Here is a 17,710-nt window from a genome sequence, read left to right as displayed (position 1 = left end):
GTTTTTAAATTGTTTGTATTGTTTTATGTTCTCCCCCTGTATGTTATTTTATTTTATTCGTACTTATAAGCCGCCCTGAGTCCCCCACTGGGATTGGGCGGCATATAAACCCATTAAATTGCTAATTGCATTTTCACCTCTCTAATAACAACAGCACTTAGACTTATATACCCGTTTACAGTGCTTTACAGCCTTCTCTAGAGTCAGCATATTGGCCTCCCCCCCCCACAGCAATTTGGGTCCTCACTTTACCCACTTTGGAAGAATGGAAGGCTGACTCAATCTTGAGCCGGTCAGGATCGAACGCCTGGCAGTCAGCAGAATTAGCTTGCAATACTGCATTCTAATCACTGTGCAACATGGATGGATGGATGGATGGACAGAAGGAAGGAAGGATGAATGGAAGGAAGGAAGGAGTAAAAAGGAAGAACAATAGCACGTAGACTTACATTCCGCTTCACAGTGCTTTTACAGCCCTCTCTAAGCGGTTTACAGAGTCAGCTTATCGCCACCGACAACCTGGGTCCTCGCTTTATCGGAAGGATGGAAGGTTGAGTCAACCTTGAATGCTCTTGTTAATGTAGTCCTCTACTCTAAAGCTTGAATTTTAAGACAGTGTTGGGTGTAGTAGTCAAAGGCACAGGGCTAGAAACTAGGAGATTGTGACTTCTAGTCCCACCTTCGGCACAAAGCCAGCTAGGTGACTTTGGGCCAGTCCCTTCCTCTCAGCCCTAAGAAGGAGGCAATGGCGAGCCACTTCTGAAAAACATTGGCAAGACATGGCAGAGAATTGTTCAATTTCCAGGAATCAAAACCAACTTGAGGCTTGGTGACTACAGAGAATCTCTCCCCGTAGTTTATGTGCAGCTTTCATGACTGGTAAATCTGCCAAGCCCAGTAGATTACATGCAGATCCCTAGTGACCAAGCAGATGGAGAGGGATCACAAACTCAGTCTCCTACCCAAACATAAGCCATCATTCTAAGTCAGTTATTTCCCAACCTTGGCAATTCGAAGACATGTGGACTTCAACTCCCAAGAATTCCCCAGCTGGAATCTTCAAAGGGGCCAAGGTTGAGAAATACTACTCTAAATTAAAAGAATATTGATGTAGGAGAAATGGGGCAAGGAAGATAGCAAAACTTCAGCTACTGAGATGGGGCTGAACTACAGCTTCTATCTATCCCAGCAGCCGGGCTAAGAAGACAACCTAGGTGTTTCAGTTTAGAAAGATTTTTTTAAAAAATAAAATCATAATTTATTAAACTTGTACGCCACCCAACTCTGAATGACTCCGAAGGGCCACACCGCCATCAAACAATGATGAAATCTGGGTCTCCTGCTTGGGGTTGGACTAGATGACCTACAAGGTCCCTTCCAGCTATTCTCTTATTCTGTTCTGAATAAAAGACTCATCGAGCCAAATCAATGAAAAGAAGCGATAAAGATAAAAGACGGGAAATGTGATAGATCAAAGGGGACAGGCTCCTTCTCTCCACCCATCCCCCACTTTGCCAAAAAGACTTGGATGAAGTGCTATTAAAATGGAATCGATTTTCCTATCTGAGATCTAGGTCAGTGGGCTTTGCAGCCTATTTGAGAACGGATCTTCCAGTTTCATTGACCCACAAGTACGGTGCCCAAAACCAAAGACGATGCACACAACTCCCAGATGGGAGCCCTGATGGGAACAAGCAAAGCGAGTTTAAATCAAGTTGGACTCTTCGCTCCTCCGGTCAATCTTTGCCAATCCCGATCAGAAAGTGGGAGGTTTCAAGGCAGGCCACTTGCCCAGAGAAAAGACACACAACCCATTCAGTTCTGCCTATCCCTCTTTCTTTTTCTTTTTCTTTTGGTACCAACCAAGAGTTTGGGTTCTTCTCCCCGGGCTGCCGAGAGCGGCTCGCTCGCAAGCTCTTAACTTTTGGGCTCCGGCTCCATTGTTTTAAAAGCAGCGTGCCTAACCTTCACCTGCCTTCTCCCGCTCGCCTGGGTCGGGCTAGAAAGGATCGCATGAGCGATCACGCCTATTCTTTTCAATGAATCCAGGCTGGAAGACACAATCAAACGCGCCCATCAAGAAAAGAACTCTCCGTTAATGGGGATGAAACACACACACACACACACACACACACAAACACACACCCCTACCCCCCCCAACTCTCTTTCGTAAATGAACCTTGGTTGAATAATCTTCCCCCCAAAGCATCTCTATGCAGATCGCAGGAGATTTTTAGATGCTGACGCTTCATGTTTTCAGCTTCAACTTGGACTTAATATCTATTTTATATAAAAAGAGGCGATTCAAGGTTTGGGGTCCGTCCCCCCCTCCCTTACGCTTCCCGTGGGCTAAGACCACCGCTTCTAAAACCAACCCTCCAATTCCTGAAATGTGCACCGAGTTGGAGCCCTGGGGTGGAGGGAGGGAGAAAGCGCACTCTGCACGCTCTCAGAGGCACCGTCGCCTTTGACTAGGGATAGCCCCTGAAAGCAGACCTACCCACCCCCGGCCGCAAACTCGGATCTCCGCCGAAGAAAGGTGCAGGAGCCCGGAGGGGGGGGGGAGAGCGCACTCTGCACACTCTCAGAGACACCGTCGTCCTCTGGCTAGGGGTAGTTCCTGAAAGCAGACCTACCCCCGGCGCAAACTCGGATCGTCGCCTATGCAAGGGGGGGGGGTTGTTGCAGAACCTCGCAGCATCCTCCCCCGCACACACACACACAAACACACACACATCCCAGCCATTGTTACAGCGCTGTATCCCCCTGGAAGAATTCAACCCCGCTACCGAAGTGGCTCCGTTGCGGTGGCATCCCTGCTCCGCTCCGGTGTCCCCCCCACCCAGCTCGCCCTCCCCTCTCCAAGCCCCGCGAACCCGTCTGCCCGCCCGCCTGTCCGTCCGTCCCTCGCCGGCCAGTTCTTACCTGCAGCGCCGGGGCTTGGAGCAGAGCAGCCCGCGCAGGACCCGAGCTGGCTGGCCGAGAAAGCGGGGTTGTTGCACGCCTGGCGGGGGAAGCTTTTGAATCGGGAGGGGCGGCCTCTTCCCTGCGTCAGGGATGGGCCGGGCCGCCTTTCATGTCCCTGCCCCATTCCTGGGCTGCGTTGCTTAAGTCCGGCGTCTTGGGTGGGGGGGCCCTAATCCCTCGGCCGGCCACCCCGCCGGGGGGAAACACGCCCCTGACTCATGCTTGGTGGGCGTTTTCCCCGTCTCCTAACTGAAAATAGGTGCTTTGGGGACAGGTTTGCGCCCCCCCCCCCCAATAGCGCAACACAGCTCACCACAACTAGCCAGGTTTACTTGATAGGATAAACCAGGGGTCTCCAAAACCTGGCCACTTGAAGATTTGTGGACTTCTGGTTAAGGCATTCTGGGAGCCAAAGTCTACAACTCTTTGCTGTCCTGTAGAGATGCCAACCTCTAAGTTTTCACCTCCTGCTGTGCAATTTGGGCTTTTGTTGTTTCAGGCACATTATATCTCTCTATCTCTCTCTCTCTCTCTCTCTCTATCTATCTATCTATCTATCTATCTATCTATCTATCTATCTATCTATCATCTACCTACCTACCTACCTACCTACCTACCTACCTACCTACCAATGTATCTAGCTATCTAGCTATCATCTATCTATCCATCCATCCATCCATCCATCCATCCCAGTTCTTTCACCTTCAACCAGTTTCCTTAAGTGCATCTGAGGGCAGAAGTAACAGTATAACTGATGGGAGCTAATCAAAGAGAAGCAACTTAAAACTAAGGAGAAATTTCCTGAGAGAACTATGAAAAGCAGAGGAAGAGAAATTACCTCCAGAGGTTGTGAATGCTCCAACACTGGAGGTTTTCAAGAAGAGGCTGGACTGATATGTAAAGTAACCATCCTCTGCTACCAAATGTGATGTTCCCGTGGGTCGACCATGAGGCCAATGTTGAGAAAAGACAGGACACGAACTTTCTCAGGATGGAGCGACCCAGATGAGAACCTGAGAGCCCCTTTTATTGGGATAGAACAAAGGCAGGAGGAGCAATAGCATGTGATTAAAGACAGCCTGTAAAACTACAATTTCTAATCTACTGCTCAGGGAAGTTCTGTCTATATATGGTCATATCCTGGTCAGGATGTTTTGTTATGAACTATCAGGATGTTATGGAGTACTATCAGATGTTATGTTCTGCACTATCAGGATATCAGGATGTTATGGAGTTTGTTTCCTGTGGTTCAGCGTGGCTGCGCATGTCCTGTTATGCACTGGGCCATGGGTGACCTCTACGCCTACACAAGGAACTATATTACAACATCTCCTACTTTTTTATTTTCTTTTTCTCAATAAGACTTTCCCTCTTCATCTGACAGGGCTAATCATAGCATTCTACACATAAACCAATAGAAAATCACATCATGGCAAAGGGTGGGCAAAGAGGGAATAGAAAGTTACAGCACAGCATAGGGGGAAGAAAGGGCAGGTGTGGGAGTAGCTGGCTCACATAGTTCATGTTCCATGAGGCTGCATAGTGAGTCCTGGCCCATTTAGGCTGGAAAGATGTTTCTGGTGCGATGTTTTTCATCCCTGTGTATGTGTGTTTCAGAAAGCAGAAACTGCCCTGCACAGACACACCCGGAATGTTTTTGTTTTTTTAAAAGGCAGCGTCTCCTTCTTCGTCGCTGGGCATGCGGAAGGGATCTTTCCCCATGAAGGGGGTTGACTGTTCATGTAACCCCATGTGGTTGACAATGTGAATGTTCTTCTGTGGAGCCAAGCTAGAGAGTATATTCTTACACATAGTTAATAAAGAGGGTACACATTGAATACAGCAACACAACAGTATCAGTAAAGCAACAAGGATTATAACAGTCTTGACAGTATTTCCCAACCAGCTAAAATTAGGTAACCAAGAGGTCATCCAATCCCACCAGGAGTCCGAGGCCTTATATGTTTGTCTAACCGCTTGAACGGTATTATGTAATTTGTCCACACTGGTTTCAATTTGTTCGGACTGGTTCAAATAATGACAACAGGTAGCATTCAACCAAACACATAGTAGGGGGATCTGCGGCGAAAGACGGGGCAGCCGGTCGGGGGAGTGGAAGGTGGAGGGTGCTCTGCTCTGTTTTCCAGGTCAGAGACAGAGACAGCCTCAAGCTGTGGTTCCTGCTGGTTGGTCATGGTCAGGCTGCTTCTGCGTTTGTGTAGGTGATTGTATAGGTGGTTTTGGCAAATATGGTCTTACGTGCCGTCCTGGAATCCAAAGAACTTTGTCTTTTAGTTGGATTGCAGCGTAGCCCCTTCCCCAGGTAATCAGGTCAGCAGGTCCTCGCCACGTCAAGTCAGGCAAGCAGCGATAGTAGACAGGTGGACGGGAGGTGTCTGCAGTAGGTGGAGCTGCAAAATGACGAGTCGCTGCCGAGGATGATGGGCTGCCGATGTGTTGCACTGCTGGGAGGCCAGGGGGCATTTTCCCCTATTGCCAATATATCTGCCCAGGGCATGTTTTAATGTCTGGTTGGCGCGCTCAGCCAACACCTGACCCTGGCTGTTATAAGGAATGCCAAATTTATGCACAATGCCCCATTGGTTACAAAAGGCAGCAAAGGCTGCACCTGTGTAAGCGAGGCTATTGTCTGCTTTTAATTCTTTTGGGCGTCCCAGCGATGCAAAGGTCCGAATACAATGATTAATAACATGTTTGGTGGCTTCACCCCTTTGGGGGGATGCCATAATGTAGCCTGAATACGTATCAATGGAAACATGTAAATATTTCCAAGGGGCAAATGGAGGATATTGGGTAACACGCATTTGCCAAATTTGGCAACACTCTGTCCCTCAGGGATTAACTCCCATAGGGAGGGAATGCGCTTGCCGGCTACACTGCTGAATAATTGCTGATGCCTCCGCCGACGTAAGGCCAAATTGTTTTATGAGCGCTTTTTTATTCTGGTGAAAGTAAGAGTGGCTATCCCAAGGTGTGATAGCAGAACAAACATTGACATGGGGTGGGGGGGCTGATGCCGCAGCCTCAGCAACATCATTGCCCTCCTGGAGAGGCCCAGGGAAAGGCTGATGACTTCAGATATGGGAGACATGGAAAAAATGACAGCGAGAGGAGACAAGACCTTGTAAAGTGAGAAACAGAGACAAAAGTTGTGAATCAATAGAAGAAGAGAGATAAGACTCATACATATTTTAAAACATTTTCTTGCCACACTCGTCAAGTGAATCACTGCAATTTTAAGTGAGTAACGTGGTTGTTAAGTGAGCCTGGCTCCTCCATTGAATTTGCTTGTCGGAAGGTCGCAAAAAGGGATCTCGTGACCCCGGGACAATGCGACGGTCGTAAATGTGAACCAGTTACCCAGCATCTGGAGTTTGATCATGTGACCATGGGATGCTGCAGTGGTCAGAAGCGGACAAACAGAAATGTCACTAAATGGTCGCTAAATGAACTGTTATAAAGTTATAAGTCCAGGACTTATCCAATGGGAGAGGAGAGTCACTGAGCGTTGTGTAAAAGCAATTCGGTTCTTGGCTCTTTTCAACAACTTTGATGACTTCTGACTTTCTTTGGTGCAGTAGATCAGCTTTGCTGGCTGAGGAACTCTGGGAGTTGAAGTCCAGAGGTCTTAAAGTTGCCAAGGTTGGAGGCCACTGCAGAAGATGACACAAAAAATCCTCCCGAAGGGAAGGAAGGAGAGAAGGAGAGAAGGAAGGAGGGAAGGAAGGAGAGAAGGAAGGAGGGAAGGAGAGAAGAAAGGAGGGAAGGAGAGAAGAAAGGAGGGAAGGAGAGAAGGAAGAAGAAGTAGGATTGTGGTAAAATAAGATGGGCGTATGGGATGGTAAGAAAGCAATCTCAATTATATTGTCAATTGTAGGGGAGAAAAATTGTTATAAATACATATTATTAACAACAGTTATGAGATTATATAATTGTGAATGTATATATGAGAAATCAAATTTATTATAAAAAAAAATCCTCCCGACCTTTTTGCTTTACATTTGACAACATTTCAAGCTCTTTCTACACTTACAAAATCATCCTAATCATCCAAAATAAAATAAAAAATCAGATTCATATTTTCTTCCAGCTTCGAGCAAAAAGCCCAGCAGCGATTTCCAACTGGAAACCAAATTAGAGACATTCTTTAGTCAATTTTGCCATTTCCACACCTCCCACTGGACACACAACTACACAAACGCCCGCGATTGTTAAAGATAATTGTTTGGACAAACGGGGTAGGATACAAAACGCCACGTGCCAATACAGAAAGCACAGTATGGACAAAGCCCCCCCCTCCCGCACGTGGGGAGGGAAAGTGGGTGGGGCAAAGGGGGGGCTCCATGGAGGGCAAGGAGCGTTGCTGCCCCCCCTCCCCTCCCCCCCGCCTTGCTCCCCATTTCAAGCAGCCTGAATGTTGGGAGGGTCTCCCGGGCATTTCCCACAGGCGGCCACTAGAGGGCAGGCGTTGCCCGTGCTGCCTTCGGAGGGGCGCCGCAAAAGCTGCCTTCAAAGACGGAGGGAAAAGGGGGGGGGGAGTCCGGGAGGCCCCCAAATCTGGAAGCGGCTGCCGGGGGAATCCTGGGAGTTGAAGTCCACCCATCGGGAAGGGGGCGAGTGGCTGCCCGCCAGAGCCTCGTCCCACCGGCGCTTCTCTCCCCTCCGGGCACAGGAGCCTCGCAGCCCCCCGGGGTCCGGCCAGGGCGGGGGGCGGCAGTCGGACGCGCCCCTTTGCGAGACCACCAGGCTTCCCCAGCGCTGCCCGAGCCCATCCTTCGCCGGACGGGCCGGGGGCGCAGCGGGCGCGCGGGACTGGCCGGACCCTCCAGCCTTGTGGGGGGCGGCAGCTGCAGGGCCGGACCAGAGGGTTGTCGCGGGGCGCCCAGCGCTGCTCTCCGCAGGTTGTACAGCGGAGCCCCGGGAAGCCCCTCTGCCCCCACCGGAGCCCCGGGAAGCCCCTCTGCCCCCACCGGAGCCCCGAGAAGCCCCTCTGGCCCCACCGGAGCCCCGAGAACCCACTCTGCCCCCACCGGAGCCCCGGGAAGCCCCTCTGCCCCCACCGGAGCCCCGGGAAGCCCCTCTGCCCCCACCGGAGCCCCGAGAAGCCCCTCTGGCCCCACCGGAGCCCCGAGAACCCACTCTGCCCCCACCGGAGCCCCGGGAAGCCCCTCTGTCCACACCGGAGCCCAGAGAAGCCCTTCTGCCCCCACCGGAGCCCCGAGAAGCCCCTCTGTCCCCACCGGAGCCCCCAGAAGCCCCTCTGCCCCCACCGGAGCCCCGAGAAGCCCTTCTGCCCCCACCGGAGCCCCCAGAAGCCCTTCTGCCCCCACCGGAGCCCCCAGAAGCCCCTCTGCCCCCACCGGAGCCCCGGGAAGCTCCTCTGCCCCCACAGCAGCGCCCCCGGGGACCGAGCGCGGCTTTGCAGGCTGCAAGGGAAGCGGCGCCCCCCGCCCGCCAGGCGTCTTCTCGCCACCCCCTCCCGCCGGCCTGGCCGGAGCTGCTAACCGACCCAACGCCGCCCGGAGGCGGCCAGAGCAGCAGGGCTGTCCCGGAGTGTCCCCCGGCCGGGAAGGGGCGGCAGGAGGAAGCGTTGCCGCCGAAGGGCAACTGCAGCCGGCCACGGGGCGCCAAGGAGCGGCCGCCCAGCGGAGCGTCCCCAGGTCAGTGGGGTGGCGGGGAGGCTGGCGGGGGTCGAGGCCCCCGACGGGACGCCGCAGTTGCTCGCGGTGGGAGGTGGGAGGCCCCCCGCCCGCCCCCTGCCCACTTCGGGCCCCGCGTGGAGGAAGGGGCGCCGGGGCTCCTCCTGCCGCCAAGCCCGCCCTAAGCGCCCCACCTGGGCTTCCGCGGCGTCCCTTCCTCACTTCCGAAGGGAGCCGGGCGAGGCGAGGCAGAGGCGCGATGCTCCCGAAAAGGCTGCCCAGCGGGCGAGGTCCGCGCCTAAAAGCCCCGGCAGACCCCGGGCTGAGCCTCTCGGGGCAGCGGCGGCTCGGCTTTCCCAGCGGAGAAGCCTCCGTGTAGCTCCGGGACTGCCCAGCAAAGCCCCCCCCCATCCCGCCCGTGCCCAGAAGGGCAGTTTTGGAGCAGGTTTTCCCAGGAAAACCTCTCAGCCCAGCCTTCCTCGAGTTTGGTGCCTTTCAGATGGGGGGAGCCCCCCTCCCAGAATCTGGGCTGTGAAAAACGCTCCCGAGTCTCCGAATGGCTGGTGATAAGTCAAGTGATAACCCTTCTTACTTGATGCATAACTTAAAGTGGGGAAGAGACCCTCTGCTCCTTCCTCCTCCTCCTCCTCCTCTTTTCCCCATCACAACAGAAGGAGGGAGGGGTCCAAGGTCACCCAGCTGCCTTTCAGGGCTCCCGCAGGACTAGAACTCACCACCTAGAACTCACCAGACTAGAACTCTAAGGCTGCCCCTTAACCAGTGCCACGCAGGATCCCTTGGGCTGTGAAGGGGGGCTTTGTGGATGGTTTTCTCCTGCTTTGGTCTCCCCCTGACCTGACTCTGCCACCGTCCTTGTCCTGAGAAGTCAGTCCTTCTTCCCCACCATTTGCCGGCAGAGGAAACCATGAGAGTGCAGGATTCTGACCTTCCCAGATGTGAGCAAACGGCTCTCCGGGGGTCAGAATCCCTTCGACCTCATGGTTTCAGCACACAGACCCCCTTCCGGCAAATGAGCAAGTAGGCTGGAAACTGCCTGAAATGGGGAATGTAAGAGACTCACAAGAAATGGATGTGGAAATGCTTTTACTCCTCTCAGATGTCTAGACCAGTGGTTCCCAAACTTGGCAAAGCTGACTGGAGAATTCTGAGAGTTGAAGTCCACAAGTCTTAAAGTTGCCAAGTTTGGGACCCACTGGTCTATACCATAATTTGTTTGGCAGCCAGCAGGATAGAATAGGGGGTGGGGAGAGAGAAAAGGGCCTGTTTAAATTTTGTAAGCATATCTGGCCCAAACTTAAAAACTCCCAAAGAATCATTCATGGCCTTCTGAAGATGTCTCTGAACAACCAGTTTTATACAACAGGAAATATGCATGTGTAAAGCTTGCAGCAATTATGGGTAGCTAGAAAGTTGATAAAAGTGACAAGAATTAGACAACTTGCAGAGCTCAGCTAAAAGTTAGGAATAGAGATGACTGGCAGCAAATGAAACGTCTGGGGCCTTCATTAGCCAAGGCTTAGGAATGGCACAGATAGAGACCAATAGAACAAATGGTAGAATTATTGCTAAAGTGTTTTTTAGAGGATATTTCTGATTATTTCACCTTGTCCCGCCTTCTCCTTTAGTGAAAATGTATAAAGCTTTCTTAATCCTTTGTTCTTGGCCTTTTGACCAGGAACCTTTTTCCTTGGAGTCCTCCAGTAAAAAGCAATCAGAAAACCTGCCCCTCCTGTCTGGGTCCATCATTGGCTTCCACACCAGGCTCAGACCCAAATTGGGGACAACACAAGTGTGTTTTTAAACAGCAACTACATGGATACATTTTCTTCCTGGATATCTGAATTTGGAATTCATGCCCAAAAGGAGACAGTCTCCAGTTAAAGAGGAGCTAAGGAGGAGAATCTCCTTGCTAGTGAATTTCCTCATAAAAATCAATATCTCATTGTTGGGAGAAAAAAGAAACAGGAAATCATGCAATGTTGATATTCTCCAAGTTGGATTCTTTCTGGGTCTTCAGCTGCTGGAGCCCTCAACATTTGGAAGATGGGCAAAAGAGGGTCATGTCCTTGGGGATTCAGCATCATGAAGCCACACAGGATTTTCATATCTTACTCTCCAAACTCAGGCACTAAGTTTGGTGTGGAGCCGAAAAGAACTTGGTTGCCTGAATTGGGGAGAGTTTGAGAGAAGCAAAGGGGAGCCCAACTGCCAATGACTCTGGGTGGCTTACAAAAGAGGACAATAAAACGGGGAAGAAGATGGGCAAAACACTGTATGAAAATCCAAAGCTCCCAATGGCTCAATGAAGAGCCAACCCAGGGGTGGAGGGCTATGTCGCAGGGCACAGTGGCACAGGCAGCAGCCGCAACAGGAGTCCCCTCCAAAGAGGGAGAGGGTGTAGGAGGAAAATATCTCTCTCTCTCTCTCTCTCTCTCTCACTCACTCACTCACACACACAAACACACACGGTTTCCAAGGGCTCAAAAAAGGTTGAAAAATGCAACTATGAAGGGTGCTGGATTGGAGGGGATTTCCTCCCTCTGCTGCAGTTTTTGGAAAGGAGGAGCAGGTGGATGTGGAGAGGGAGGGGCTGGTAAGGCAGCTAAAGTGGGGAGGGGCTGGCTGACTACCGTGCTTACTGTCTCTGGGGTGCATAGGGCACTGCACACCAAGACAACTACACACAAGAACAGCTTTCCCCCACCTGCCATCACTCTGCTCAACAACGAATTCCCATAACACCTCCTAAGACTGCATTACTATCTTCTTCTTACTCTTCTCGGTAACTGTCTCTCCCCACTTATGACTATGTTGCTTGTATCTTGACAATTTAGGTGGTTCTGTTTGTTTCTTAGTATGATTTGATTGCTTATTAGTAACTTACGACTATCACCAAGTGTTGTATGCTGATGGATGCCTTTTATTTTACTTCAGGTACAGTGTGAGAGGTGATGCACCAAAGACAAATTCCTTGCGTGTCCAGTCACACTTGGCCAATAAAGAATTCCCTTCTGCTCTGTCCTATTAACGGAGGACATTTCTTGGGTGAGAAGTGAAGGGAAAGAAAATCCAGTTGCCTCCTGAAAAAGCACCTTCGGGATGAGATCTGTTGCTTGAGCAGAGGGATGGGCTAGAAGACCTCTAAGGTCCCTTGCAGCTGGGTTGTTCGTATTGTGTCAGCTGAGAAGGGAACTTCCTCCATCTCTCTAAGCCTCACTGGGCTCCAGCATCAGATTAGCTCAGGTGTTCAGTGCAAAACGAGGAGAACATTGAAAGAGCAGAAAACTCCGTGGCCCCTTCAGCTTTCGCTCGCCTGGCTGCCCCCCCAGACCTCCCAACCCACCTTGCCAAAGGGAGGACCCCAGGTGGGGGGAAAGGGGGATGTTTCCCCTCCCTCCTCTTGTCAGTGGATCCTCCGAGGCCCCCCAAGGCTGCTCCTCTGCCTGGAGCGCTTTCCATCCTCTGGGGACTTAGATGGGCTTCCTCCTGCTGCCTGGATGCTCAGGAGCCTTGGAAGGAGGCCATTTCTTCTGAAGTCCTTTCCAATCTCCGGGCCTCGAGATTCCTTTCCACCCTCCTGGTTCCTTCGGGGAGTCCAGGTTCTTCCGAAGGACCCTCCGCCCTCCAGGCATTTCATCCCTTTCTCTCTGCAATGGATCCTTTGATGTCTATAAAGGTTGCTCCTCTGACTGAAGCTCTTTCCACACTCCAGGCATTTATGAGGTTCTTCTCCTGAATGGATCATTTGATGTTTATAAAGGTTGCCCCTCCGACTGAAGCTCTTTCCACACTCCAGGCATTTATGAGGTTTTTCTCCTGAATGGATCCTTTGATGTCTATAAAGGTTGCTCCTCTGAGTGAAGCTCTTTCCACACTCCAGACATTTATGAGGTTCTTCTCCTGTGTGGATCCTTTGATGTACATACAGGTTGCTCCTCTGACTGAAGCTCTTTCCACACTCCAGACATTTATGAGGTTCTTCTCCTGTGTGGATCCTTTGATGTGCATAAAGGCTGCTCCTCTGACTGAAGCTCTTTCCACACTCCAAACATTTATGAGGTTTTTCTCCTGTGTGGATCCTTTGGTGTTCATAAAGGCTGCTCCTCTTACTGAAGCTCCTTCCACACTCCAGACATTTATGAGGTTTTTCCCCTGTGTGGATCCTTTGATGTGCATTAAGGTTGCTCCATTGAGTGAAGCTCTTTCCACACTCCAGACATTTATGAGGTTTTTCCCCTGTGTGGATCCTTTGATGTGCATAAAGGTGGCTCCTCTCACTGAAGCTCTTTCCACACTCCAGACATTTATGAGATTTTTCGCCTGTGTGGATCCTTTGATGTGCATAAAGGTTGCTCCTCTGACTGAAGCTCTTTCCACACTCCAGACATTTATGAGGTTTTTCTCCTGTGTGGATCCTTTGGTGTTCATAAAGGCTGCTCCTCTTACTGAAGCTCCTTCCACACTCCAGACATTTATGAGGTTTTTCCCCTGTGTGGATCCTTTGATGTGCATAAAGGTTGCTCCTTTGACTGAAGCTCTTTCCACACTCCAGACATTTATGAGGTTTTTCCCCTGTGTGGATCCTTTGATGTGCATTAAGGTTGCTCCATTGAGTGAAGCTCTTTCCACACTCCAGACATTTATGAGGTTTTTCCCCTGTGTGGATCCTTTGATGTGCATAAAGGTGGCTCCTCTCACTGAAGCTCTTTCCACACTCCAGACATTTATGAGATTTTTCGCCTGTGTGGATCCTTTGATGTCTATAAAGGCTGCTCCTCTGACTGAAGCTCTTTCCACACTCCAGACATTTATGAGGTTTTTCTCCTGTGTGGATCCTTTGATGTGCATAAAGGTTGCTCCTCTCACTGAAGCTCTTTCCACACTCCAGACATTCATGAGGTTTTTCTCCTGAATGGACCTTTAGATGCTTTCGAAGATACTGATTTCTCTTGAAGAATTTTTCACATTCCAGGCACTGATATCTCTCTTCTTCCTCCTGGATCCTTTGGGGATTCCGGGGTCTTCCGAAGGACCCTCCGCCCTCCAGGCCCGTCTCGGCGTGTTCCCCCGTATCCTCCTCCTCGCATCGCCCTCCAGGCAGCTGCCTTTTCCGGGCTCCCGCTGGGCTCATCCCACTGGATGATCCACTGGAAAGCCAGGGATCCCAAGGGGGGGATCGGGGACCAGGTGGAAGGAAGCGGATCCCAGGAGGGAATCACCCCCCCACCCTTTCCTGCAGGGGAAAAAGGACCCCTCCTCCCTTTAGGGCTGAGCAGGGGGGAGACCAGCCACGGGGGAGCTCTGGGCCCCCTGGAGAAGGAGCTGGAGAGGCTCATGCAGTTGCTCTGCTTCCGTGGGTCCTCTGGACCGGATCCCCTAGACCGGATCCCCTGCAGTTGAGGAGGCCATGGACCTCTGGCCACAGGGACTCCCAACCCTTCAGTGGAGGAGACCCCAAGGCCCCCCATGGCACAAGAGCCGCTGGACGTCCCAGCCGAGGAGACCAAAAAGCCCCCCCCCCCCAGCTCCGGACAAAGTCTGGCTACGACCAAACGGGCCGGAGAAGGCAGGGTGGGAACAGGGGGCGCAAATCAACTCTGTACATGCTCAGGGGCTGCAGTGGCTTGTTTTCCAGAAAGGACAGTTGGGGATCATGGGAAAGGTCATCCCACGTCAAGCGTGTCCTGTGAGTGGCAGCTGCCAGCTGGCCTCTAATTGAAATGGGCCCAATTTGTTGTGGAAGGGACAGGACACCACAAAGAGATCTCCACTCTGCCTGGAAGAAGCAAAGGCGAACCGCTTCTACATTGGTTTTCATAAATCAGAAATACACTTCCTAAGGTGGGAAACGTGGCTCCACGTGGCTCTGTCTAAAACTGCCCCCTTGGCTGGGGACCCATCAGCAAAGCCCTTTAAAATATCCCAATAACGTTCTGGTTGGTCAGGTGACCGACCCTCTTTATGACCGTCCCTAGTTATGACCTTGATGGCAAGCTCCGTTGCAGTATTTATTTGTATGTACTTGAATAATAATTCTTCTTTAACATGCAACACTCAAATAAAGTGCAAATGTATAAAGTGCAATATGAAATGGTCCCAGCAAGTTCCATGATCTTGAAACTATCCCTTTGTTGACGCAGCCTAGAACTGCATTGCCCTTTTTGGAAGAGGCAGCACACTGCTGGCTGAGACTTGGATCCCTCTCACAGTTACTGCTGTTGAGCCAGGGACCAGCTCCTTTATCCCAGTGGCTCCCAAACTTGGCAACTTTAAGACTTGAAAAGAAGTCTTAAAGAACAGCCACTCGGTCTTTTCTGGATTGAGCACAAGCTTGTTGACCCCCATCCAGTCTTTAACAGCATCCAGCCCCTGGCTCATCACATCCATCGCTTCGTTGAGTTGGCACGGGGCGGACAGATACAATTGAGTATCCCTGGCTCTCCAGAGATCATCGGTCAACGCGACCAAAGCGGTTTCTGTGCTGCAGCCAGGTCTGAAGCCAGACTGGAACGGATCGAGATAGCTGGCTTCCTCCAAGGACCGCTGGAGCTGAAAGGCCACCACCTTCTCAACAACCTTCCCCACAAAGGGGAGGTTGGAGACTGGACAATAGTTATTTAAAACAGCTGGATCCAAGGATGGTTTCTTCAGGAGGGGTCTCACCACCGCCGTCTTTAAAGGGGGGGAAAGATCCCCTCCCGAAGTGAGGTGGTAACAACCGCCTGGATCCAGCCTCGTGTCACCTCCCTGCTGTTTACAACCAGCCAGGAAGGGCACGGGTCCAGCACACATGTGGAGGCACCTACAGCTCTCATGGCCTTGTCCACATCCTCAGGGGCAACAGCCTGAAACTCAGTCCAGTGATGACTTACCAGATCATCCCTTAGTGCCTCGGCTGGTACTGCGGGATTGGAGTCCAGGTCCGCCCAGAGCCGAGCAAACTTGTCTGCGAGAAATTTGACGTAGTCCTCAACCCTGCCCTGCAGCGGATTGCCCGTATCCCTCCTATTTAGGAGGGAACGGGTTATCCTAAGCAGGGCGGCTGGGTGCGACTCAGCAGACGCAACCAGAGAGGCAATGTGTGTTTTCTTAGCCGTCCTGATTGCCCGAACGTAATCTCTGGTGCAGGTTGTCAAAAATGCTCGGCTCGATTCAGATTTACTGGACCTCCATAGGTGCTCTAGGCGTCTCCTTCGGCGCTTCATCTCCCGGAGTTCCTCAGTGAACCAAGGAGCCTTCCGGGATCCACTGCCTCGGAGTGGCCGTAGAGGCGCAATCCGGTTAAGAGACTCCGCCGCTGCCAGATCCCAGGCAACCAGAGTCTCCGCCGAACTACGAGTGGGAAGAGAAACAGCCCCAGGTGTGAATCCAAGGACCCCAATAATCAGCGCAGGGAAGGAAGAGGAGAGGATGGCCAGGAAGACCCTCCAACTCCAGAGAAGGACTGAGATCAGACAGATCATGATCTGAAGGGGAAAACGTCAGAATCTCTGGGAGAAAAGCAAGGGGGAGATTTCTCCACTCTGGGGGCGGTCTGGCAGGGGGATCCACAGGGGCTCCCGATGGTTTTGGAAACACCGGAGGGGAACTCCGTGTCTGGTTGAATATCTGAGGCAGTGGACAGACTCAGCGGTCATCCTATGTCCAGGGAAATGGACCAAGACACCGGCCGCCTTTCAGGAGAGGAGCAGGGAATAGGAATTCCACCCTTCGGCTCAGGGCAGGACTGACCTTCGCGAGCCCCGTGGGCTGGAACTGGAAGGGAAGGCCAACATTGTTGCCCTGCAGGAGCTTCTGGAGAAATGAAAATCGAGAGATGCCCTGGGAGGCCAAAAAAGGGCCATTTCAGCCCACTTTGGGATGGCAGAATGCTTCTGGGGGTGGGGGAGGTGAAAAACAGGCCCATTTTTCACCCACCACCCTGTCTCCAGAAGATAGACAGAGAGGAAGAGAGATAGACAGAGGGAGAAAGAGAGAGAGATAGGCAGAGGGAGAGAGGGAGAAAGAGAGAGATAGAGATTGAGGGAGGAGAGAGAGAAAATAGAGAGGGAAGAGGTAGGGAGAGAGAGAAGATAGAGAGAAAGAGATCTCGAGAGAGAGAGGGAGAGAGAGAAAGAAAAAGAGACAGAGCAAGAGAGAGAGAGAGAAGATAGAGAAAGAGACATAGAGAGAGATTAAGGGGGAGGGGGAGAGAGAGAAAATAGGGGAGAGAGAGAAGATAGAGAGAGATGGAGGGAGGGGGGAGAGAGAGAAAATAGAGAGGGGGAGGGAGGGAGAGGGGGGAGAGAGAAAGAGACATAGAGAGAGATTGAGGGGGAGGGGGAGAGAGCGAGAAGAGAGACAGAGAGAGGAGAGAGAGAGAGAGAAAGGGGGGAGAGAAAGAAAGATAGACATAGAGACATAGAGAGAGGAGAGATATAGAAAGAGACAAGGAGAGAGGAGAGAGAGAAGAGAGAAAGGAAGAGAGAGAGGGAGAGAGAAAGAAAGAGAGAGACATACAGAAAGAGAGAGGGAGAGGGAGGCGGCGAGTGAGAGAAAGAGAGACAGAGCGACAGAGAGAGATTTCTCAATCTCCTTGGGGCTGAGAAGAATTGCTGCCAAACGGACTTTCCTGAAGTGAACCACTAGACTCCTAAACAACTGGAAAAAATAAAATCTAGTAAGAAGAAAAGGCAACCAAAAGAGCAACATGCAAACAGAAGCAAATAAAAGAACCCCAGGAGCAAAACAAATTAAAGTGTTAATTGTTCAATGGGCTGTTAAATTAGCCAGGCCCACTCAGACACATGACCACCTGGCCACTTCCATCCAGCAGGTCTGCCCCTCCCAACAATCTGAGGGACCATGAATTGGCCCCCTTTAAAAAGTTGGAGGACCCCTGCCCTAGAGGGTCTCCTGTTTGAACCAGAATCCCTTCCAGGTCTGCTTCTTTTGCCTTGCAAGGCTGCAACCGGAGGCCCTCAACGCTAATCATCGCCAGACAAATCCTCTCCTTCCATTATGTGATTTTCTATCTACGTCTCCCGTCAACTGGATTCCACCTGAACTGTTTCTTTCCTCCG

At 51.6% G+C, this 17,710-nt stretch overlaps 1 protein-coding gene and 1 long non-coding RNA gene across 3 annotated transcripts in view; both read right to left on the bottom strand.

Annotated features, from left to right (window-relative positions):
* Positions 1 to 17,710, bottom strand: part of LOC148048782 (uncharacterized) — a 158,517-nt gene that overhangs the window by 6,007 nt on the left and 134,800 nt on the right. The window lies entirely within an intron of this gene.
* Positions 12,052 to 17,710, bottom strand: part of LOC148048789 (uncharacterized) — a 29,454-nt gene continuing 23,795 nt past the window's right edge. The window contains exon 2 of the mRNA XM_087704656.1: positions 12,052 to 13,634. Coding sequence (XP_087560782.1) covers positions 12,052 to 13,634 — 1,583 coding nt within the window. The remainder of the gene's footprint in view (positions 13,635 to 17,710) is intronic.

Source organism: Thamnophis sirtalis, unplaced genomic scaffold, assembly GCF_051295495.1.
Source record: "Thamnophis sirtalis isolate CommonGarterSnake01/CBP01778 unplaced genomic scaffold, rThaSir2_p1.2 scaffold_2, whole genome shotgun sequence".
Taxonomy (NCBI): domain Eukaryota; kingdom Metazoa; phylum Chordata; class Lepidosauria; order Squamata; family Natricidae; genus Thamnophis; species Thamnophis sirtalis.
This window is presented reverse-complemented; position numbering and strand designations above follow the sequence as displayed.